The 23,381-nt window shown below is 42.4% G+C and overlaps 1 protein-coding gene and 1 non-coding gene across 2 annotated transcripts in view; both read right to left on the bottom strand.

Moving 5' to 3' along the window:
• KIF24 (kinesin family member 24) overlaps positions 1-23,381 on the bottom strand; it is a 75,994-nt gene that overhangs the window by 7,709 nt on the left and 44,904 nt on the right. The window contains exons 7-9 of the mRNA XM_010385766.2: positions 11,646-11,767; positions 9,785-9,890; positions 3,293-3,364 (exon numbers count right to left, since the gene is read on the bottom strand). Of these exons, the coding sequence (XP_010384068.1) occupies positions 3,293-3,364; positions 9,785-9,890; positions 11,646-11,767 (300 nt within the window). The remainder of the gene's footprint in view (positions 1-3,292; positions 3,365-9,784; positions 9,891-11,645; positions 11,768-23,381) is intronic.
• Positions 22,517-22,700, bottom strand: LOC115894118. The gene has a single exon (XR_004054159.1). It is a non-coding gene; the product is annotated as a U2 spliceosomal RNA (small nuclear RNA).

Here is a 23,381-nt window from a genome sequence, read left to right as displayed (position 1 = left end):
AGAAGGATCGCTTGAGCCCAGGAGTTCAAGACTAGCCTGGGCAACATAGCAAGAACTTATCTCAAAAAAAAAAAAAACAAAACAAAAAAAAACAGGAAAAAGTATGTATACTCTTGGTTTGGCAATCACACTTCTAGGACTTTACCCTGTGGAGATAATTGCTCAATTGACCAAAAAAAGTATGATATTCATTACATTATTTATAATAGTAATATTTAGTAAAAATCTAGGTATCTATAAACAGGGAACAAACTAAATAATTATACACTGAATATAATAAAACCATTAAAAGTGATTATACCTGTACTCAGGAACATAGAAAGATATCTAAAGCTTATATCTTTGAGGGAAAAAGGTGTATGATCCCATAACTCCGTAAGCGGATCCATATGAGGCTACATAGGCAGAGAGATGACTAGAAGGAAGTTCATTAACATAGCAGTGTGTGGTTATCACTGAGGTCTGGGACTTTAAGTTATGTTTTACTTTCTTCTTTACACTTGTATGTAGAATTGGAATTCTTATGTTTTAATTAAAAAGAAACACATTTTCTGGGAATGGGGAACTTGTCTTAAAAAATAACAGAGCTGGCTGGGTGCAGTGGCTCATGCCTGTAATCCTAGCACTTTCGTAGGCCAAGGCAGGCAGATCAGCTGAGGTCAGGAGTTCAAGACCAGCCTGGCTAACATGTCGAAATTCCGTCTCTACTAAAAACACAGAAATTAGTGAGGCATCGTGGCACACACCTGTAGTCCCAGTTACTCCAGGGGCTTGAGGCAGGAGAATCGCTTGAACCCAGGGGGTGGAGGCTGCAGTGAGAAGAGATCACACCACCGCACTCTGGCCTGGGCGACAGAGCAAGACTCCCTCTCATAAATAAATAAGTAAGTAAAAAATAACAGAGCCAATGTCAGAATCAGGACTAACCACCTATAAGTAGGTTCCTGGGTCCCTGGTTAAAATCATGTTTGAGAAGACCTAACCCACAGATCACCAACTGTGATGGGTAAGGTACTATATTCTTACAGGTTCTGCCCAGGTCCTATGGAGCCACTACTCTAGCTGCACAGAATAAAACTCTGCCCATGTGCGGGGCTGGCTTCATCCTGCAGCATACAAAAAGATCTTCACCTAGATATCCCTCTATCTTGTCTGTCCTCCACTGTGCACAGGACACAAGGCGAAAAAGAACCCAGGACACTCACAGCTGTCTTCACAGCTGTTTATACCTAGGTACACCCTCCCATGCCACACTTCCACAGACATCATGAATACTGATTTAACATCTACTGGAGTTTTCTGTTAATAAAGAGGCACATTTTGGGCCGGGCGCGGTGGCTCAAGCCTGTAATCCCAGCACTTTGGGAGGCCAAGACGGGCGGATCACGAGGTCAGGAGATCGAGACCATCCTGGCTAACACGGTGAAACCCCGTCTCTACTAAAAACCACAAAAAACTAGCCGGGCGAGGTGGCGGCGCCTGTAGTCCCAGCTACTCGGGAGGCTGAGGCAGGAGAATGGCGTAAACCCGGGAGGCGGAGCTTGCAGTGAGCTGAGATCTGGCCACAGCACTCCAGCCTGGGTGACAGAGCGAGACTCCGTCTCAAAAAAAAAAAAAAAAAAAAAAAAAAGAGGCACATTTTCATGACAGAAAAACAAAACAAAACAAAAACCCTATTTGTTCCACTAAGAATAATCATAGTTAACATTTATGTAATTTTTTTGTGTAGTGTTTTTCTCTATAACACATTTTTTAAATGTGACAACACACATTTTAAAAATGATAAAAACAAAAAGTGGTCATACGGCACATGATGTTTTAAATGAAAAGTTGCAGTTTCACCTTTATTCCCATTGTTACTTCCAAATAGATCCAATGCTGTTTCTTCTGCATCTTTTTAAACGTTTTTTCCTGTGTGGCTACATAATAGTAGAAATCACATAGGCAATCACATCACTACCTTGTTCTACAGCTTGCTTTTTTCACATCACAAAAGATCTCTTGGTCATCTTTCCTATCAGTACATGTAGAAAATCTAGCTCATTCATTTTAACTGCCTGAAGTCATTATTTTTTTGTGCCAAAACACTGGTCTAAGCCTTAGAGCCAAGAAAGTATCAAGTACGGCTACACCACCCTATTCAATGCAAAGGCTTAGAGACTACACTAATTCAACATTTTCTTTTCTAAGATGAGGTCTCTTTTGGACCCAGGCTGGAGTGCAGTGGCGTGATCACAATTCACTGCAGTCTCAACCTTCCGGGCTTGAGTAATCCTCCTGCCTCAGCCTCCCAAGCAGCTGGGACCACAGGCACGAGCCACCACACCCGGCTAATTTTTAAATTTTTTTGTAGCGAGGTTGTTCGGGCTGGTTTGGAACTCCTGGGCTCAAGCAATCCTCTTGCCTCGGCTTCCCAAAGTGCTGGGATTACAGGCATGAGCCACTGTGCCCTGCCCAGAGTTACCATACACTGGAAATAAACAGAAAGGTGGTGACCAGAACAGCGCTGCTGTCTCCAAGGAACCCCTGCCGCCCATACTGCAGACTTTTCTGCCTGAGTCTGCCCCTTCCTAAAGTCCTATGACAGGCTGAGTCTCCCTTCTCTGAAATGCTTGGGAAGAAAAGTGTTTTGGATCTCAGATTTTTTTTTTTTCCAGATTTTGGAATATTTGCACTATACTTCCGGTTGAACATCCCTAACCCAAAAATCTGAAATCCTTTGGGCATCATGACACTCAAAAAGTTTTTAATTTTGGCCAGGCATGGTGGCTTACGCCTGTAATCCCAGCACTTTGGAAGGCTGAGGCAGGCGGATCGTTTGAGCTCAGGAGTTCGAGGCCAGCCTAGGCAACACGGTGAAACCCTGTCTCTACAAAAAAAAAAAAAAAAAAAAAAAAAAAAAAGGCAGGCATGATTGCATGCACCTGTAGTCCCAGCTACCTGGGAGGCTGAGGTGGGAGGACTGCTTGAGTCTGGGAGGCAGAGGCCACAGTGAGCCAAGATCACACCACCGCACTCCAGCCTGGGTGACAGAGCAAGATCCTGTCTCAAAAACAACAACAACAAAAAGTTTTGATTTTTGAAGCACTTCAGATTTCAGATTCTTAGATTAATGATACTCAATTTATAGACAGAGTTCCTGGAAGGAATGTGACTCCTCTCCTTCTCTTTACCCCACTATGCCCAGCATCATGTCTTACTGACAGTGGATGCTCAACTGAATGAACAAATATATGAAATAAGGAAGAAATGAATGAATCAGAACAAACTCAAGGCTCACATTTCACTTTACCTGAGTTAGTTTGCTTTGCCTGAAGGGAGTATGGGTGTGTTCCTGATCCAGTGCTCGGATACATTCCTTCAGCTGCAAAGGGGGAGAATAACCACATCAAGTGTCACGTGCAAAGGGAGAGTAATAGATCTGATGCCACCTCCACAGGAAGCTTTTCTTCAATAAACCACACTCAGACAATCCTCCAAAAGGAAGTCAAAATGGCCTGTAGTTTCCATTCAACAAGAGAAACCAAGCTAGATTGGGAAACACCATCCTGTGCTGCCTAGCTGAAGGCCTCCCGGCTTAGAGGCTGGGATCCTAGGATTGGCCCTGAGTTGACGGCGGGGAACAGACAGACGCTGGGACCTACCCTCAGGTCCTAGAGTTCAAGCTCATGTGGTGGTAGTTCTGGCTTGCTGGCTCCCTTTCTCTCCTCACATTCTTCCCAACTGTTGATACACTTAAATAGACAAAATATCTACATCCACTTCCCCGCTCCCTGCTCACACATGCACACCTGTTGGTGTAGATTCAAGTATAGATTCAGACATAAACTATCTGAATGGGGTAGGAGAAATTCTAGAGTCAGAGCTAGAAGGAAACTGAGAAATCACCTAGGCCTACCCCCTCATTTTATTTATTTTTTTCTTAAATTTTTTTTTTTTTTTGGAGAGACAGGGTCTCTGTATATTGCCCAGGCTGGTCTCAACCTCCTGGCCTCAAATGATCCTCCTGCCTCAGCCTCCCAGAGTGTTGGGATTACAACCAGCACTTTGACCACACACGTCCAGTCAAACCCTTCATTTAAAAACAGCAGGGTCTGTGGCCCAAAGGCAAAGGAATGTTACTTGCTCCTGGGTGTACGCCCTCAGTGAGAAGCGATCATTGGGCATGATGAAGACAGCAGAGATCTGGGTATGTGGACGTCCAGGGGAAACACTCCCATCAGAAAACAGTGGTGGGGTTGCGGGGGACAAGATGAGGGAGGAGAGACCCTCTATTTCTGAGTGATGCATCTAGGCTAAAAGATAGTAAAATAAAAGGAAAGGAGCTGGGTGCAGTGGCTCAAGCCTGTAATCCCAGCACTATGGGAGGCCAAGGCAGGCAGATTATTTGAGGTCAGGAGATCGAGACCAGCTTGGTCAACATGGTGAAACCCCATCTCTACTAAAAATACACATACACACACACACACACACACACACAATTAGCCAGGCATGGTGGCACGTGCCTGTAATCCCAGTTACTCAGGAGGCTGAGAAAGGAGAAAAGCTTGAACCCAGGAATTAGAGGTTGCAGTGAGCTGAGATTATGCCACTGCACTCCAGCCTGGGCGACAGAGCGAGACTCTGTCTCAAAAAAAAACAAAAAAAAAAAAAAAGAGGGAAGAAGGTGGAAGCAATCCCTTGGAAGTGCCACCAAGAATAGGTAGTTTGCCTCCAGAGTATGCTATGGATGTTCTTAGCAGCAGCCATAGATGCCCGCAACTGCCCTACCACTATCCAAGAAGCTGCAGGCTATAAACAGGTGTGAAGAAATTTCCTCTTTTATTAAAAATCTATCCGGTATTCCCCAACTTTAGCACTGAGAAGATTCTCCACTGGGGATGAACAAGTAATCAAACCCTGCCCCCTCACAGACTTAAATTCAAGTGTGGCTTACAAACTTTTTTTTTTTTTAATAAAAAAAGTTTGGCTCCCTCTCTCACCCTCCCAACTTATCCCTCATGAGGTCTGGAAAGAATGTATCTAGCTGGAGACTTCAGTTCTGATCAAAAAGAAGTAAATAATGTGGAGCGGCACAAGGCAGCATATACAGCTGGAAAAAGGAATGAGGAAGAGCTCTATGTACAGTCATGGAGTGATCTCGAGGATGCCATGAAGTGACAAAAGCAAAGTGCAAAACAGTGCTCAGAGTATGTTAGCATTTTTTCTAAGAAAAGGGGTGAGTGCAAACATATATAGACAGAAGAAAAATGATTTTACAAGGGGAGGAAGGTAACAAGGTTGAGAGTACAGGGATGGAAACTATACTTCTTTGAATGTGGCTTATTTTACAATTTTTACTTTAAAACCACGTAAATTTTTTTTTGCTTTTTGCTGTTTTTTTGTTTGTTTAAGAGATGGGGTCTCACTTTGTATCTTAGCCTGGAGTACAGTAGCACAATCACAGCTCACTGCTGCCTTGAATACCTAGGCTCAAGTGATCCTCTCGCCTCAGCCTCCCAAGTAGCTTGGGTTATAGGTGCGCACCACCACACCCAACTAATTTGTAAATGTTTTGTAGAGACGGGGGTCTCCCTATGATGCCCAGGCTGGTCTTGAACTCCTGGGCTCAAGTGATCCTCCTTCCTTGGCCTCCCAAAATGCTGGGATTACAGGTGCGAGCCACAGCTCCTGACCTAAATGTTTTAAAATAATTACAAAATAAGGTTAAATCAAAATAAATAAGGCAATTCTTAAAACCAAAACCAAACAAATTAATCTAACACTATAAACTGGTAGGCTTAAACACACAGAGAAGAATTATTTCAGGTGATTTGACAGCATAATATTATGACTGTACATCCTTAGTGGAATACAACCCAGTCAAAAAGAAAATTGCGATAAAAATCTTGAACTGAATTAATCATATTATAAATAATATTATCATTATTTTGAAATACATATATATTAAAGTAGAACAAATAAATATTGTTAGGAACTAAGATTTCTAGCATGGGAGAAAAAAGAGACAAATACACATTTAAAGAAATTAAATAAAAACCCTGTAATTTTATTTTTTTAATATTATTATTCATTGGTAAGTTTAGATGAGGTAAGTTTATTTTCTGAGACAGGGTCTTGCTTTGTTGCCTAGGTTGGAGTGCAGTGGTGCAATCATGGCTCACTGCAGCCTCAACCTCCTGGGCTCAAGCAATCCTCCCACTTCAGCCTCCTGAGTAGCTGTGACTACAGGCGTGTGCCACCACGCCCAGCTAATTTTTAAGTTTTTTGCAGACATGGGGTCTCATTATGTTGCTCAAGCTGGTCTCAAATTCCTGGGCTCGAGCCATCTGTCCACCTTGACCTTCCAAAGTGCTGGGATTACATGTGTGAGCCACTGAGCCTGGCCTGCAATCTTAAACTGATTTATTACTATAAATCCCACATATGTTTTTCTCTTTCAAAACAAAAAATAACACCTTATTTATTAGCTCTGTCCACTGAAAAGGCCCAGAAGCAAGGACTAACATAGTAGTGATAAGCACCCCTAGGGCACAAACTGAAGTCTCTAAATACCATTTCCTTCTCAAAAAAAAAAAAAAAAAAAACGAGGCTCAACCAGGTGTGGTGGCTCATGCCTGTAATCCCAGCACTTTGGGAGACCGAAGCGGGCAAATCATGAGGTCACGAGTTAAAGACCAGCGTGGCCAACATGGTGAAACCCTGTCTCTACTAAAAACACAAAAAATTAAGCTGGTTGTGGTGGCAGGTGCCTGTAATCCCAGCTACTCAGGAGGCTGAGGCAGGAGAAATGCTTGAACCTAGCAGGCAGAGGTTGCAGTAAGCCAAGATCGTGCCACTGCACTCCAGCCTGGGCGACAGTGTGAGACTCCATCTCAAAAAAAAAAAAAAAAAAAAAAGAAAAGAAAAGAAAGAAGGAAAGAAAGAAAAAGAAACCAAGACTCATTGAAGAAATGGCTGATTCAAGGTCTGGGGAGGGAAATGTATAAAATGAGCCTAGAACATAGGCTCTTATCATATCAGAAAGTCAGGACGCTATCAAAAACGAGTAGAGTTGTGCCAAAAAGACACAGGAACATTCTTGAAAGAGCTCCTATTGGCTAAATATGTTGAATTTAAGCAGCAAAAAAATATATAATGATTTCAATGAGTCCATAATAATACAAAAAAAGGTAAACAACAACAACAAAACAAACTCATATGTTTACGTAACATGAACACCAACTCATTCTGAAAAGTGGTGAATAAATTAAAGAATCATCTTGCTTCCACTACAAACTGTATGTCAGGATAATCAGATAGCTGAGGGAAAATTCTTCTTTTCAGCTAATACATACAGAAGGAATATCAGAGTTAGAATATCACCATTCTGGAACACTTAATGAAATAATAGATATAGATGAGATTCTTCAATGGCTGATAAAATTCTTAGGTTAAAAACAGCTGAATGTCCTTAACAGAGGCTAAGGGGAAAAAAAGTAAAAATAAATAAAATAAAAAATAAAGGCTGAAAGGAAACTTTATGATAGAGGAATTAGGCTGACAACACTTGAATCTCTTTTCAGTCTTAAAATCACAAAGAGAGACAACCAGACATTCTCTATCTCCTAATGTATTGCTATAGAAAATCTAAGAACTACCTATGAATTGTTTCTGCCAAAAAATATAGAACCTAAATCTGATCACATCTGTAATTCAGGACTGTCCCAATAGAAATACATGAGCCACAAATGCAAACAATATATGTAATTCTAAATTTCTAATAGTCATATCTCTTTTTAAAAAAGAAAAAGAGGCCGGGCGCGGTGGCTCACGCCTGTAATCCCAGCACTTTGGGAGGCTGAGGCAGGCGGATCACAAGGTCAGAAGATTGAGACCATCATGGCTAACATGGTGAAACCCCATCTCTACTAAAAAAAAAAAAAATACAAAAAATTAGCCGGGTGTGGTGGCGGATGCCTATAGTCCCAACTACTCGGGAGGCTGAGGCAGGAGAATGGCATGAACCTGGGAGGTGGAGCTTGCAGTGAGCCGAGATTGCGCCACCGCACTCCAGCCTCGGCAGCAAAGCGAGACTCCGTCTCAGAAAAAAAAAAAAAAAAAAAGAAAAAGAAACAGACAAAATTAATGTTAATTATATATTTTATTTAACTCAATATATCCAAACTATTATTTCAGCATGCAGTCAATATGAAAAAAATAAATGAGATATTCTACAAGCTTTTTTGGTAATCAAAATCTAGTGTGTAGTTTACATTTAGAGCATATCTTAATTTAGACCATCCACATTTCAAGTGCTCAGTTGCCACATGTGGCTGGTGGCTACCACAGTGAACAACATGGCTATAGAGTTTAGTCACCTGACAGGAAACATAAAGGATAATGAGTAAGATGTTAAACATCAACACAAGGATGCAGGTGGCCAAGTACAGAATGTGGCAAATCTTACTGGACAAGTGACCCAGTTTTCTTCAACCAATACACTGATATAGAAAAAATGAAAGAGGGAGTAAGAACTCACATAGGATTTTATTTGCATCTTGATTTGAACAAGTTAACTATAAAAAGACATTTATGGGACAATTAGAGGAATTATAATACCGGATAATAAAGAATTACTTCTTTAGGTATGATAATGTCATTACGGCTATATTAAAAAGTAAGAGTATCTTTTTGAGATATATTTAAAAAAAATTTTTTTTGAGATGGAGTCTTGCTCTGTTGTTTCCCAGGCTGGAGTGCAGTGGCATGATCTCGGCTCACTGCAACCTCCACCTCCTGGGTTCAAGAGATTTTCCTGCCACAGCCTCCCAAACAGCTGGGGTTGTAAGAGCCTGCCACCATGCCCAACTAATTTTTGGTATTTTTAGTAAAGACAAGGTTTCACCATGTTGGCCAGGCTGATCTACCTGAAGTGATCCACCCTCCTCAGCCTCCAAAAGTGTTGGGATTACAGGCGTGAGCCACCGCGCCCAGCCAAGATATATACAGTATTTATTGAATAAATGACATGATGACTAGGATTTTTTTTTTTTTTTTTTTTTTTTGAGACTGAGTCCCACTCTGTCTCATTGTACCAGGCTGGGGTGCAATGGCACAATCTCGGCTCACTGCAACCTCCGCCCCCTGGGTTCAAGCGATTCTCTTGCCTCAGCCTCCTGGGTAACTGGGATTACAGGCGCCTGGCACCATGCCCAGTTAACTTTTGTATTTTTAGTAGAGACAGAGTTTCACCATGTTGGCTAGTCTCATCTCGAACTCCTGACCTCAAGTTATCCACCTGCCTTGGCCTCCCAAAGTGCTGGGATTATAGGTGTGAGCCACCGCTCCCAGCTGGACTTCCTTTAAAATAATCCAACTCGGGGAGGGAAGGGGTTGCTTAGATTTTTCATATGTTGGTAACTGTTGAATCTGACAGGTATATGGGAGATCATTATACTATTTGTTCTACTTTTCTATGTTTGAAAAATTAATATAATTTTAAAGCTTGGGGAAAGAGAGAAAGCTTAACAGAGTTAACCGTTCAGCAACTGCAGAAATACTTCTGTTCCTAATTGGCATGGACTGACCGGGGAAAAGAAGACAAGGAGAGAAGAAAATAGTTGCCTAGAATTGTGAGAGTCTGTCTGGTCAGCCCTCCGTCTCCAACCCTGGCATTCCATTATCATATAAGAACAGGGCAGTTGCTTTCCTGATTCCACCCCACATTCATCCACTCTGCCTATATGTAATGGGCAAAGTCTTTCAAGAAGGATTTTTAGATTAAAGATTTTGAACAACTTACAGCCAGTAGACTCTGATTTATTTCTGCACCTTCCATCTTTGTCTGTCTATCTGAGTCCCTTGCATCTGCTGCTCTTTCACTGCCAGCCAAGTCAATAAAAGAGATCCTAGAGAAAAGACACAGGAGGAGTGACTTCTGTTAAGCTTTATTTTTATATCAGTCAGCATTCTGTGACTTCTGGAAGAAATTAACATCGGCCTATCCTTGGGAAAGAAAAGACATTACTGAGCCGGGTATGGTGGCTCACACCTATAAACCCAGCTATTTGGGATGCTGAGGTGGAGGACTGTTTGAGGCCAGGAGTTCTAGACCAGCCCGAGCAACACAGCAAGACCCTATCTCTTAAAAAATTCTAAAAACTGGCTGGGCGTGGTGGCTCACGCCTGTAATCCCAGCATTTTGGGAGGCTGAGGTGGGTGGATCACGAGGCCAAGAGATCAAGACCATCCTGGCCAACATGGTGAAACCCTATCTCTACTAAAAATACAAAAATTAGCTGGGCGTGGTGGTGCACGCCTGTAGTCCCAGCCACTAGGGAGGCTGAGGCAGGGGAATCACTTGAACCTGAGAGGTGGAGGCTGCAGTGAGCCAAGATCGCGCCACTGCACTCCAGCCTCGCGACAGAGTGAGACTTCTTCTCAGGAAAAAAAAAATTGTAAAAATTAGCTGGTAGGCTGAGTACCTGGGACTACAGGTGTGGACCACCACATCCAGCTATTTTTTTTTTTTTTTAAGAGACAGGGTGGATGTGAAGGTGATCTGGCTGTGATATCTGTCACCCCATTGATCAAACTACTAGGCTCAAGAGATCCTCTCACCTTGCCCTCCCAAAGTGCTGAGATTACAGGTGTCAGCCACCATCAGCCTACCAGTTAATTTTTACAATTTTTTTTTTTTGAGACGGAGCCCCACTCTGTTGCCAGGCTCTTGAGCCTAGGTGTTCAAGACCAGCCTGGGCAAAATAGAGAGACCCCGTTTCAACCCTGGAGACTGATGGGGTGACAGATGTCGCAGCCAGATCGCCCTCACATCCACCCTGTCTCTTAAAAAAAAAAATAGCTAGGTGTGGTGGTCCACACCTGTAGTCCCAGCTACACAGGAGGCTGAGGCAGGAGGACTGCTTGAGCCCAGCGAAACCCTATCTTACATACAAACAAACAAACATGACTGTCAGCTTTCCAAGAGTATCACAAGATTCTGATCTGTCAGTTGATGCTGGTACTGTCGACTCAAACATGTCTATTGGTTTTAATTATTTATGAGAAAGTATGACTAAAATTAATAAAACATTCTTCCCAAAAGGCTAAATGACCACAATGCTAATCACTTAAGTAACCACTTAGGTAATTACATAGAAAACTTTTGTGGACAGCAATCCAGCAAAAAAAAAAAAGAAAAGAAAAGAAAAGAAAAACACTCATTACTCAGAGATGAAATAGGCTCATCCATCAGCGTGGCATATTATTTGCTAAGAGAGCACCAGAGAAGCAATGAATGTATCCAATTGTCTTATGGCTTCTTTCAAGAAGAATGGATTAATCTTCTCCTCCCACCTTTTTTGGCATGTAAGCTCTCTGAGATGCATTCCCTACTGTTTCTCTGCTGAAACTGTGTTTCATGTTACAAGCAATCAATGTCCCTTTTAATAACTTAGGGTTGACCAACAATAGGTCATTACTTCATGGTTAATCAACTGATGACACGTTAGTACAATGATTTATTTCAGGGTTAACAACTCTACTCTGTATCCCTGCAATGAAGAACTCCATGGTGGCAGGATATCATGTTGTTGAGAAAACATACTTCAAAGTCACATTAAAGGAAAGGCAGACAATGTAACTCCCTGATATTTCCAGCTCACCTGCCAAATGTCCTCTTGGCTGAATCTTTGATCTGAATTTGGATGATGGCATGGGAGCGGGAAGAGTCTGCATTAACTCCAGTGGCCCCAGTGCTGCGCTCCTTGCTGCCCTTTAAGATCACCTGAAAGTAAAATCCATAGGATGATTTCCCCAAGGAGTAAACAAAACCCTCTGGCTACTAAGAATTGACTAAGAGCAGTAAACAGCAGACATACAATTGCGTCAGTGCACTGCAGTTTCTTCTGTCCAGGTGGAAAACCGCTCAAACACTAAATTATACCTAGTAAGTACCCAATGACGATGAAAACAATGTGAAATACTAATCTTGTGGGAGAACGTTCCATAGCTCAAGAGCTAATTTACTTCTTGATCTCATACACTCTTTTTAGTATCTTTGATGGATTTAGCCTAACTAAAATCCCCAGGGCATAACTTGGCTCCAAAGCAGGGTCTCACAATACCCATCTATCTTAGTAACTGAGGCAAAGGACATAAATGTGCATTATAGAATGACTAATCACATCTACCTGTTCTACCAGGATGCAGTAATAAAGGAGGCCAGGTCTGATGTAGAAATATGGAAGTGATGAGTTACTGTGATTACCACGAGCCCATGATTTCCCTTGAGACTAATCCTCACTCACCCTAGACTGGGAGTAAAGGACTCCTAACAGGAGTCCTCCTGGCCATAATGGAACGGGGCAGGGGATGTGAAGTCTCAGGATTGGCCTGCAGCCGCTGAACACACAGTCATTTAAGAACATGCTGCCCTTATTTTGGACAGGCGTATGAGTGTTAGTTACTGAGAATAAAAAAGGCAAAACAAATTTTTTTTGAAATAGGGGCTTGCTCTGTCACCCAGGCTGGAGTGCAGTGGTGTGATCATAGCTCACTGCAGCCATGACCTCCTGGGTTTGAGAGGTACTCCCAGCTCAGCCTTCTGAGTAGCTGGGATTATAGGTGTGCACCACCACACCTGGCTAATTTTTAAAATTTTTTGTAGAGACATGGTCTTACTATGTTGCCCAGGATGGTCTTGAACTCCCTGAGCTCAAGCAGTCCTCTCTCCTTAGTCCCTCAAAGTGGTAGGATTACGGGCATGAGCCACTGTACCCGGCCACAAGAAACTTTTTTTTTTTGATACGGAGTCTTGCTCTGTTGCCCAGGCTGGAGTGCAGTGGCCGGATCTTGGCTCACTGCAAGCTCTGTCTCCCGGGTTAACGCCATTCTCCTGCCTCAGCCTCCCCAGTAGCTGGGACTACAGGCACCAGCCACCTCGCCCGGCTAGTTTTTTTGTATTTTTTAGTAGAGACGGGGTTTCATTGGGTTAGCCAGGATGGTCTCGATCTCCTGACCTTGTGATCCGCCCGTCTCAGCCTCCCAAAGTGCTGGGATTACAGGCTTGAGCCACCGCGCCCGGCCCACAAGAAACTTTAAAAACATTACTTGGGCCTGGCATGGTGGCTCACGCCTGTAATCCCAGCTTCTCAGAAGACTGAGGCAGGAGGATCACTCGAGTCCAGGAGGTTGAGGCTGCAGTGAGCCGTGATTACAGAGCAAGACTCTGTCTCAAATAAATAAATAAATAAAAATTTTAAAATAAAAATTTAAAACTATATTCACCTTTAAAGCCAGTAAAAGAAAAGGGGGTAGCAGTGGACAATACATTTTTTCTTTTTTTTTTCTTTTTTAATAAAAAAACAGATGGGGTCTCACTATGCTGCCCAGGCTGGCCTTGAAGTCCTGGGCTCAAGCAATCCTCCCACCTCGGCCTCCCAAAATGCTGGGATTACAAGTGTGATATATTTCAATGAAATTTTAGAATGTGGAAAGATAATGAAGGGATGTTAATTGCCAGCAATGAAGTTATAAAGTAAGTAAGTAGGAAAGGGGAGAGTCAGTCTATCAACCCATTAGGACCCCTAAGAGGGGCTCAGACTCTGGAAGCACCAGGTAATACTGGGATAAGGCACAGATACACAGTCAGTGATCAGAGCAGTAAAGCCCTCGGTGAAACATTCCCTATTCATCCCCACCCTGTGCAGGAGGCAGAAGGTATAGTCTCCAGAAAATGGGAACCAGAGACCAAAAAGGACTAAGCACCAGGCACAGTGTGGGGCAGAGTCAAGTGAAAGAACTTAAACAAGGATTAAGTAAAAGCAACACACCAGCTCCCCAACATTAGTCCTCAGCCAGAATTCTCTGGAAAAACCCTCACTTCCAAGCCCTTCATATGTTTACGTTTTGGGGACTTCCCCGGCAAAACCAGTTAACTTTCAACCTATAGTGAAGCTTAATGATCAGCAAGCACACCTCTGACACACAAACTTTGTGACTGTTATTTTTTTAATGCCTCATACATACACATGAATAGAAAGCCAAAGCCACCAGCATGAAAACACCAAACCAAAAGAGGGAATAGAAAAAGCACTTGGAAATTTAAAATATGATAAAGTAAAAACTGTATTCAAAAGGTAGTAAGATATAGGCTGGGCATGGTGGCTCACGCCTGTAATCCCAACACTTTGGGAGGCTGAGGCAGAAGGATCACTTGAGCCCAGGAGTTCAAGACCAGCCTGGGCAAAGAATGAGACCCCCATCTCTACAAAAATTAGCTGGGCGTGGTGGTGCACACCTGTAGTCCCAGACAGGAGGCTGAGGCAGTAAGCTGCACTCCAGCCTAGGGGACAAAAATCTCATCTCTTAAAAATAATCACCTACTCTCAGGTTCAGGGGGAAAAATTAATTAATTAAATAAAATAAAAGGTTGTAAGTTTTAGGTTTTTTTTTTTTTTTTTTTTTTTTTTTTTTTTTTTTTTGGAGTTGTAAGTTAAGGATATGTCCCAGAAAGTAAAACATAAACAAGATCTGCCCTCCCATGTCTGTTGCAGCACTGTTCACAACAGCCAAGATTTGGAAGCAACCTAGTGTCCATCAAGAGATGAATGGATAAAGAAAATGTGGTGCTCGTACACAGTGGAGTACCCATTCAGCCATGAAAAAGAATGAGAGCCTGTCATTTGCAACAACATGGATGGAACAGGAGATCATTATGTTAAGTGAAATAAGCCAGGCACAGAAAGACAAACATCACATGTTCTCACTTATGTGTGTGATCTAAAAATCAAAGAAATTGAACTCATGGACATAGATACTAGAAGGATGGTTACCACAGGGGCTGGGAAGGGTAGTGGGGATGCGGGGGTGGTTAATAAGTACACACAAAAAAGAAATAATGAATAAGACCTACTATTTGACAATACAACAGGATGATCATAGTTAACAATATTTTATAGGCTGGGCGTGGTAGCTCACACCCATAATCCAGCACTTTGGGAGGCTAAGGCAGGTGGATCACTTTAGTGCAGGTGTTTGAGATCAGCCTGGCCTACAGGGTGAAACCCCATCTCTACTAAAAATTAAAAAATTAGCCAGGCGTGGTGGCACACACCTGTAATCCCAGCTACTCAGAAGGCTGAGGCAGGAGAATTGCTTGAACCCAGGAGGCGGAGGTTGCAGTGAGCTGAGATCACACCATTGCACTCCAGCCTGGGCGACAGAGCAAATAAAGAATAAAAGCCGGGTGTAGTGGGTCACATCTGCAATCCTAGCACTTTGGGAGGCCAAGGCAGGCGGATCACTTGAGGTCAGGAGTTCGAATAAGCCTGGCCAACATGGTGAAATCCCGTCTCTACTAAAAATACAAAAATTACCCGGGTGTTGTGGTGCATGCCTGTAATCCCAGCTACTTGGGAGGCTGAGGCAGTAGAATTGCTTGAACCCAGGAGGCGGAGGTTGCAGTGAGCTGAGATCGTGCCATTGTACTCCAGCCTTGGGGGAAAAAAAAAGAATAATAAAGTTCTATTTCATTTTTTCTCAATCTCTCACCATTTTAATTTATATCATATTGAACATAGTCACAGTTTCCAAATTAGGAATCCAAAAGTAGACAGAGCCAAACTTCAACAATAAGATACAAAATATCTTAACAAGCAGTAGCAGTTGCTTTTTAGAAATTTAATTAACTAAAAATATTTTTTCCATGATCTAAGCAATAGTATGTTTCTAAAGATTATCTGTATGTGAGATGTAAAATCAAAATTCAGAATCATACTTAAATACACCAAATTTGTAAAAAGTTTGCTAAAAATTTAAAGAGACAAAATGATGAATCCTTCTATAAAGAGAAGAATCTGCTAATTTATAAAGCTAGATCATCAACTATATGGATACCACCTTTCTGCTAATGAAATCATAGGAGTTACAGTGGTAATCTCTTATACTGGATATGGCAAGTGCTGAGAAAAAAGCACTGCTAACTAAGCTCAGACGCTGGGTAAGACACTTAAGGCCAGCACTGTGACTGAACCATCCAGTTTAAATGCACCTTCTGGCCCTGGCTTCTCCCTGTCCCTTTCACTTCATGTTTACACAGGCTGGGATGCAACGCTGATGGATCATCAGATTGGTACTGTTCCTTTTTCAAACTTTTTTTTCCTCATTAGAAAAGACAAACTTAACGTGGAAAACTTGGAAAATATAGGAAGAAGATAAAGAAGAAAATATGTATCTCTCATAATTCCAGTGATTATAAAATTCTGGTGTATTTCCTTTCAGAGTTTTAGATTTCTTACAGCTTTTTTTTTTTTTTTTGGTCATTTACAAATCCTATGAAAAGACAGCGGAGGTCTTAAACCTTTACATTTGTAAAAGCAGTATGTCTAATAAGGAAAGGAACACAGAGAAGCTAAGTGACTTATACAAGGTCACATAGGTAGAATATGGTTAGGCCAGGAATAGAAGGCAGATATCCTCTTCTACATGTGAGTAATGATGTTCCTAATAATGCTAGTCCAATGAGACCCAGTGAGAACTCAGAGAGGCCTCAAGGCCATACTTCGCAAGGAAATGTGGATATGAACAGGAAATGCAAAGGGTGGCCCTGTGGTTCTTCCTCAAGAGTGTCAAAAAAGATTGGCTTCTGAGACTGTGTTACAGACTTTTGAACTTGGGTTTTCACTGCATCTTGTACACCATAATGTACTGGGTATCTCTAAGTACATCTCAGAGACCTAACATGTTGAGATGCCCTTTCCTGGTTAAATATATTTTAGAGAAGGCATGAGGAATTTCTGGTCCTTGGTCCAATTTTTTCCAATAACAGCCTGCTATAGTCATGCCTTCCAGAAACTATGTAGCAATGCACCTGAGCTATGAAGAGTAAAAATGAGGCAGTCTGTGAATATCAAAGTCATCACATTTTTGTAAATGACATATACAACTGAAGTATAGCAGTTAAAATGGTGAAATCTGGAGTCAGGTTGCCAGGGTTCACATGCCAGCTCTACCATGTGGTTGTGTAGACTACTGCAAATCACTTAACTTTTAAGGGTCTCAGTTTCTTATCTATAAAATGGGAATTATGGCCGGGCACAGTGGCTCACACCTGTCTGTACTCCCAGCACTCCAGGAGGCTAAGAAGGGCAGATCACCTGAGGTCAGGACTTTGACATCAGCCTTGCCAACATGGTGAAACCCCATCTCTATTAAAAACACAAAAATTGGCTGGGTGCAGTGGCTCACATCTGTAATCCCAGCACTTTGGGAGACTGAGGAGGGTGGATCACCTGAGGTCAGGAGTTCGAGACCAGCCTGGCCAACCTGGTAAAACGCCCCCATCTCTACTAAAAATACAAAAATATTAGGTGTGGTGGCATGCGCCTGTAATCCCAGTTACTTGGGAGGCTGAGGCAGGATAATCACTTGAACCCAGGAGGTGGGGGTTGCAGTGAGTTGATATCACACCACTGCACTCCCACCTGGGCTACAAAGGGAGACTCTGTCTCAAAAACAAACAAACAAACAAATATTAGCCAGGCATGGTGGCCTGCGCCTGTAATCTCAGCTACTCGGGAGGCTGAGGCAGGAGAATCGCTTCAACTCAGAAGGCGGAGGTTGCAGTGAGCCAAGATCACGCCACTGCACTCCAGCCTGGGCCACAGAGCTAGACTCTGTCTCAAAAATAAAATAAAATAGAATAGAATAGGAATTACCTAGGTTATTAAGGCTAAAAAAAAGATCATACATAACTAAAGTGCTTAGTGCCACAACTGGCACATGGTAACTTCTCAATAAACATTAATTTTTGAAAAGATACTAAAGGGGCCGGGCTCATGCCTGTAATCCCAGCACTTAGGGAGGCTGAGGCAGGTGGATCACCTGAGGTTGGGCGTTAGAGACCAACATGGTAAAACCCTGTCTCTACTAGAAATACAAAAATTAGCCAGGTGTGGGTAGTGGGCACCTATAATCCCAGCTACTCAGGAGGCTGAGGCAGGAGAATCCCTTGAACCTGGGAGGCAGAGGTTGCTGTGAGTCAAGATCACGTCACTACATTCCAGCCTCGACAAGAGAGCAAAATTCCGTCTCAAAAACAAAACAGAAAGAAAAGATACTAAAGAACCAACATCTTTGTTTAAACTTCTAAAACTTAAACTATTTCTTTTTTTCATAAATGTAAAACAGAGTTTCATGGAAAAATATAGTTTTAGTGATCAACATGAAATATCATGGGCTTCCCAGTGCAAATCAAAAAACAAACAAACAAACAAACAAAAAAACAGGGAAGGAAGCAGATAAGAGAAAGAGAGAATCTATTTGGGGGAAATGCAAGTCTAGGAGGTGAGCAAAATTAATGCAATCACCTTTAAATCTACTAGGCCCCCTTTTCCTCTCACTGCCTCTTCCTTCTCAAACTCCTTCCCTAACTAAACTCCGTTGGGCAAGTTTCTAAATCTAAGTTCTCTAGAGAGAACATATTATGTGAATAGTAAAATGGGAATCTGCTACAATAGGAAGTAATGAAAACTGGGCCTGGTGTGGTGGCTCACACCTGTAATCCCAGCACTTTGGGAGGCTGAGGTAGAGGATCACTTGAGCCCAGAAGTTCAAGACCAATCTGGGCAACATCTACAAAAAATTTTTTTTAAAATTAGCCAGGTGTGGTGGTGCACACCTGTGGTCCTAGCTACTCAGAAGGCTGAAGTGGGAGGATCGCTTGAGCCCAGGAGGTTGAGGCTGCAGTGAGCTGTGAATGCACCACTGCACTCCTGCCTAGGTGACAGAGTGAGACTCTATCTCAAAAAAAAAAAAAAAACAAAAAAAAACAAAAAACTGTGGCGGTGCTGGGAAACATCATTCAGGGACTTAATAAGAATAATACATGTGGAAAGTTGAGCCAGTATCATACTACAAATTTTATGTATGTTATCTCACCTCCTTCTCTCCAGCATCCAACCCAATCATCTATCAATATCTACATGTTTCACGTTCAGACAGGTAAAGGATATACTCAGGGATACATGGCACTGTAACTGACTGCCCATTACAGCCAAGGCAATGATAAAACATGAAACAAGTTTATCAAAATTCCTAGGAATGAATACTTCTGACTATATAAAATGGGTATAGAAATCACTTAAAAAAACAATGAATCTCTAAAACTGAAAAAATGCCCATTGTCTGACAAAATCTCGATTCCAAATCTGGGAAATGTGATGAAGCAGTGAGTCTTCTGTAAAGGCAGGAAGTTCTGGGGCCTGCGTTGGCAAGAAATCAAATACACTTGGAAGGAGAAACTTCCTGGAGGAAGGACAATCCCATGTGAATAATGAAGCTACCAGCTGTGCAGGCAGGCCATGCCTGAGTAATCCTGAGGGTATTTGAGAGGGTAACACTCCAAGATGACACTTGAGGGTGACACTTGAGCAAACACATGGATGATACCTGAGCGAGTATGAACAGTGACACCTGAGAGTGAAATGTGAAACCTGAGTTAGCAAGTGCTGTTGTTTCAAGTCAATAAATGTTTATTTATGAGGATAACTGTGTCAGGTATCCATAAATTATATAAACTTTCCACCTTGATCTCAGCTGGCTTCCTCCTTGTACAACCCCATATGTACTGCAGACCGAGGGTATCAATGGCGATAATATGTTGACTAACAAGGAACTTTTCTGCTTTTCTTAGGAACCATACTTTAGAATAGAACAGTGCCATAAACTCTTCAGGATGGAGGGGTTGACTCAACACCAGACTGTCAGTATTTACGGCCTAAAGGCAATGAAGAGTCTTCTTCCTAGTGTTTGCTTCTTTCCCCTTTAATTGGTCTAATTTTCAGTGACAAAGGAATCCTGAGGACCAGACTCACCTGATACTCCTGGCCAAATGTGGGACTGGCTGGAGGTAGGGGCAAAAGGACCACAGGGAACAGAGTATGAGAAACAATTTCCTTAGGACTCCACAGCAGAGGAAGCTCTGGGGAGAATGGTCACAGCTCCGGGGCAGCCCTTCAGCATGTCCCACACACTTTCGTTCTGTGCCTACCTTTGCAATCACTAGAAAGAGGCTCTTAGGTGACCCTCTAAAACAGACACACTTGGGTGCTATACTCAGGTTTTGGATCCCAGGACCCAGGAATCTAATAACGCAAATGTGAAGTCTCATCCCTTAAGCAAAATTTGCCTAAAGTATTTGTCTCAGGAAAAAGAAACTTATAAAAAGATCTATACCAATGATGGGCCACTATGCCACTGCACACACCCAAGTCCCAAGTATTAATTTTGAAAAAGCAACAACAAAATTTTCCACAAACCCTGTTATTTGAAGATTAAACAGTCCTTTAAACACCTAATTTTAAGCAAATAATAACAGAAGACATTGTTATTAATGTATGAATTAATTCAGTCAGTGTCTTTTCTCTTCTCTTTTTTTTTTTTTTTTTTTTTTGAGATGGAGTCTGGCTCTGTGGCCCAGGCTGGAGTGCAGTGGCCGGATCTCAGCTCACTGCAAGCTCCGCCTCCCTGATTTACGCCATTCTCCTGCCTCAGCCTCCAGAGTAGCTGGGACTACAGGCGCCTGCCACCTCGCCCGGCTAGTTTTTTGTATTTTTTAGTAGAGACGGGGGTTTCACCAGGTTAGCCAGGATGGTCTCGATCTCCTGACCTCATGATCTGCCCGTCTTGGCCTCCCAAAGTGCTGGGATTACAGGCTTGAGCCACCGCACCCGGCCTTCTTTTTTTTCCTTGAGACGGAGTCTCACTCTGTTGCCGGGGCTGGAGTGCAGTGGCGTGATCTCTGGTCACTGCAACCTCTGCCTTCCGGGGTCAAGTAATTCTCCTGCCTCAGCCTCCCGAGTAGCTGGGATTACAGGCGCCCACCACCACACCCGGCTCATTTTTGTATTTTTAGTAGAGGTGGGGTTTCACCATGTTGGCCAGGCTTGTTTCAAACTCCTGACCTCAAATGATCTTCCAGCCTCAGCCTCCCAAAGTGCTGGAATTACAGGCGTGAGCCACCGCACCTGGCCTCTCTTAATTTCTTTTTTTTTTTTTTTTTGAGACGGAGTCTCGCTCTGTTGCCCAGGCTGAGTGCAGTGGCCGAATCTCAGCTCACTGCAAGCTCCGCCTCCCGGGTTTACCCCATTCTCCTGCCTCAGCCTCCCGAGTAGCTGGGATTACAGGCACCTGCCACCTCACCCGGCTAGCTTTTTTTGTATTTTTTAGTAGAGACGGGGTTTCACCGTGTTAGCCAGGATGGTCTCGATCTCCTGACCTCGTGATCTGCCCGTCTCGGCCTCCCAAAGTGCCAGGATTACAGGCTTGAGCCACCGCGCCCGGCCTCTTAATTTCTTAAGAAAAACTTATTTCTAATTATACGTTATAGGTAGTATAATATAGTGAAAAGGGCTTCAGAGTGAGATCAATCCAAGCTGAAATCTTGCTCTGCCAGTTGTTAGCTATGTGATTCTGGGTTATCACTTGATTTTAACCTCAGTATTTTCATCTCTTAGAGAAGTTTACAATATTTACCTTGATTTTGTGATGATTAAATGGGGTAATATTTGCAAAAACCTCTAACAAGTCATTTGGTGGATAGTGCTCACTAAACATTTGCAATTATTATTAGAACACAGTGAAAAGGAAGGCAGGAAAGAACAAGAGCAGAATCAGCTAGAGAGGCTTGAACTTTGGCATTCGTTGGAGGCACTTCTACAATGCCAAACCTGACTGCTTTCCCTGGTCCCTTAAGCTTGAAGACTCAGACACTTCTCCTTGGAGGAGTGTACCATAAAGCTATACTAAGCTAAGTCTTGTCAAGTGCCCGGTCTATCCTTCTAGTCCTTTCCCTTTTACTCTAGCCAGGCTTGTTGGATGTACTAGAAGAATGACTGCAATGGCTGCATGTTAGAATCACCTGGGGAGTTTTTAAAGTAATACCCATCCTTATACTGCTGGTGGGAGTGTAAAATGGCAAAGTCACTTTGGAAAACAGTGTGGCATTTCCTAAAAAAAGCATGGCCCAGCAATTTCACTCCTAGGTATACACCCAAGAAAATGGAACACATGTGTCCACACAAAAACCTTTGTACATGAATGTTCACAGAAACATTATTCATAATGACCAAAAAGTGGAAATAACCCAAATGTCTATCAGCTGACAAATGGATAAATAAAATGAGGTATCCAAACAATGTAATATTATTCAGCCACTAAAAGGAATGAAGTCCTGATACATGCTGTAACATGAATGAACTCTGAAAATAAACTAAGTGAAAGGAGCCAGAGACAAAAGGTTGCATATTGTATAATTCTGTTTATATGATATGGACAGAATTGGCAAATCCACAGAGATAGAAATTACTGGTTGCCAGGCACTGGGGGCAGGAGAAATAGGGAGTAACTGCTAATGGAGTTTCATTTTGGGGATGATAAAAGTTTTCTGGAATTAGATAGTGGCAATGGTTGCATAACTTCACGAATATACTTTTAAAAAATCACTGAATTGTATACTTAAAAAAAAATCCCTCAGGGAGGATGCACCATTCCTGGAGGTCTTGCAATACCAAGTCAATGCATGGAGTGGACACAGCAAGCTCCTACTCCATCTCCCTGTTCCAAAAATTCATTTAATAGGTTGTCCTTGAATAGAACATGTTAAACTGCTGAGAAAAGATACTACATTTTCTATTCTGATCCACTGGTCTAAAAAAAAAAAAAAAAAAGAATACTATGGCCGGACGCGGTGGCTCATGCTTGTAATCCTAGCACTTTGGGAGGTCGAGGTGAGAGGATTGCTTGTGTCCAGGAGATTGAGACCAGCCTGTGCAACATGATGAAACCCCATTTCTACTAAAAATACCAAAAAAATTAGCCGGTGTGGTGGCACACACTTGTAGTCCCAGCTACTCAGGAGACTGAGGTGGGAAGGATCACCTGAGCTCAGGGAGGTTGAGGCTGCAGTGAGCCGAAATCGTGCCACTACACTTCAGCCTGAGTAAGAGGAGTGAGACCCTGTCTCAAAAATAAAAAATAAAAAAAGAATGAATATTATGGTATCTGAATTATATTTCAATAAGAAAATTATATTAAGAAACCCAGTGGATCATACACTTTTTAAAAGGTGAATGTTATGGTATATGAACTACATTTTAATTTAAAATAATAATAATACCCACACCCGGGCCCCACTCCTGAAGGATTCTGATTTAATTGACCTGAGGAGGACACAAGCAAGCATTAAAAGACATTATGATGAAACTGGGAAAACAAGTCACAGAATGAGACAACATGCTTATCATACAAATAACCAACAAGACTCATATCCAGAATATACAAATTGGAAGGAAAAGACAGATAACTCAAGATGAGGAAAAGACCCAAACTGGCATTCCCAA

The sequence above is a fragment of the Rhinopithecus roxellana genome, chromosome 16 (genome assembly GCF_007565055.1).
Source record: "Rhinopithecus roxellana isolate Shanxi Qingling chromosome 16, ASM756505v1, whole genome shotgun sequence".
Classification (NCBI taxonomy): domain Eukaryota; kingdom Metazoa; phylum Chordata; class Mammalia; order Primates; family Cercopithecidae; genus Rhinopithecus; species Rhinopithecus roxellana.
This window is presented reverse-complemented; position numbering and strand designations above follow the sequence as displayed.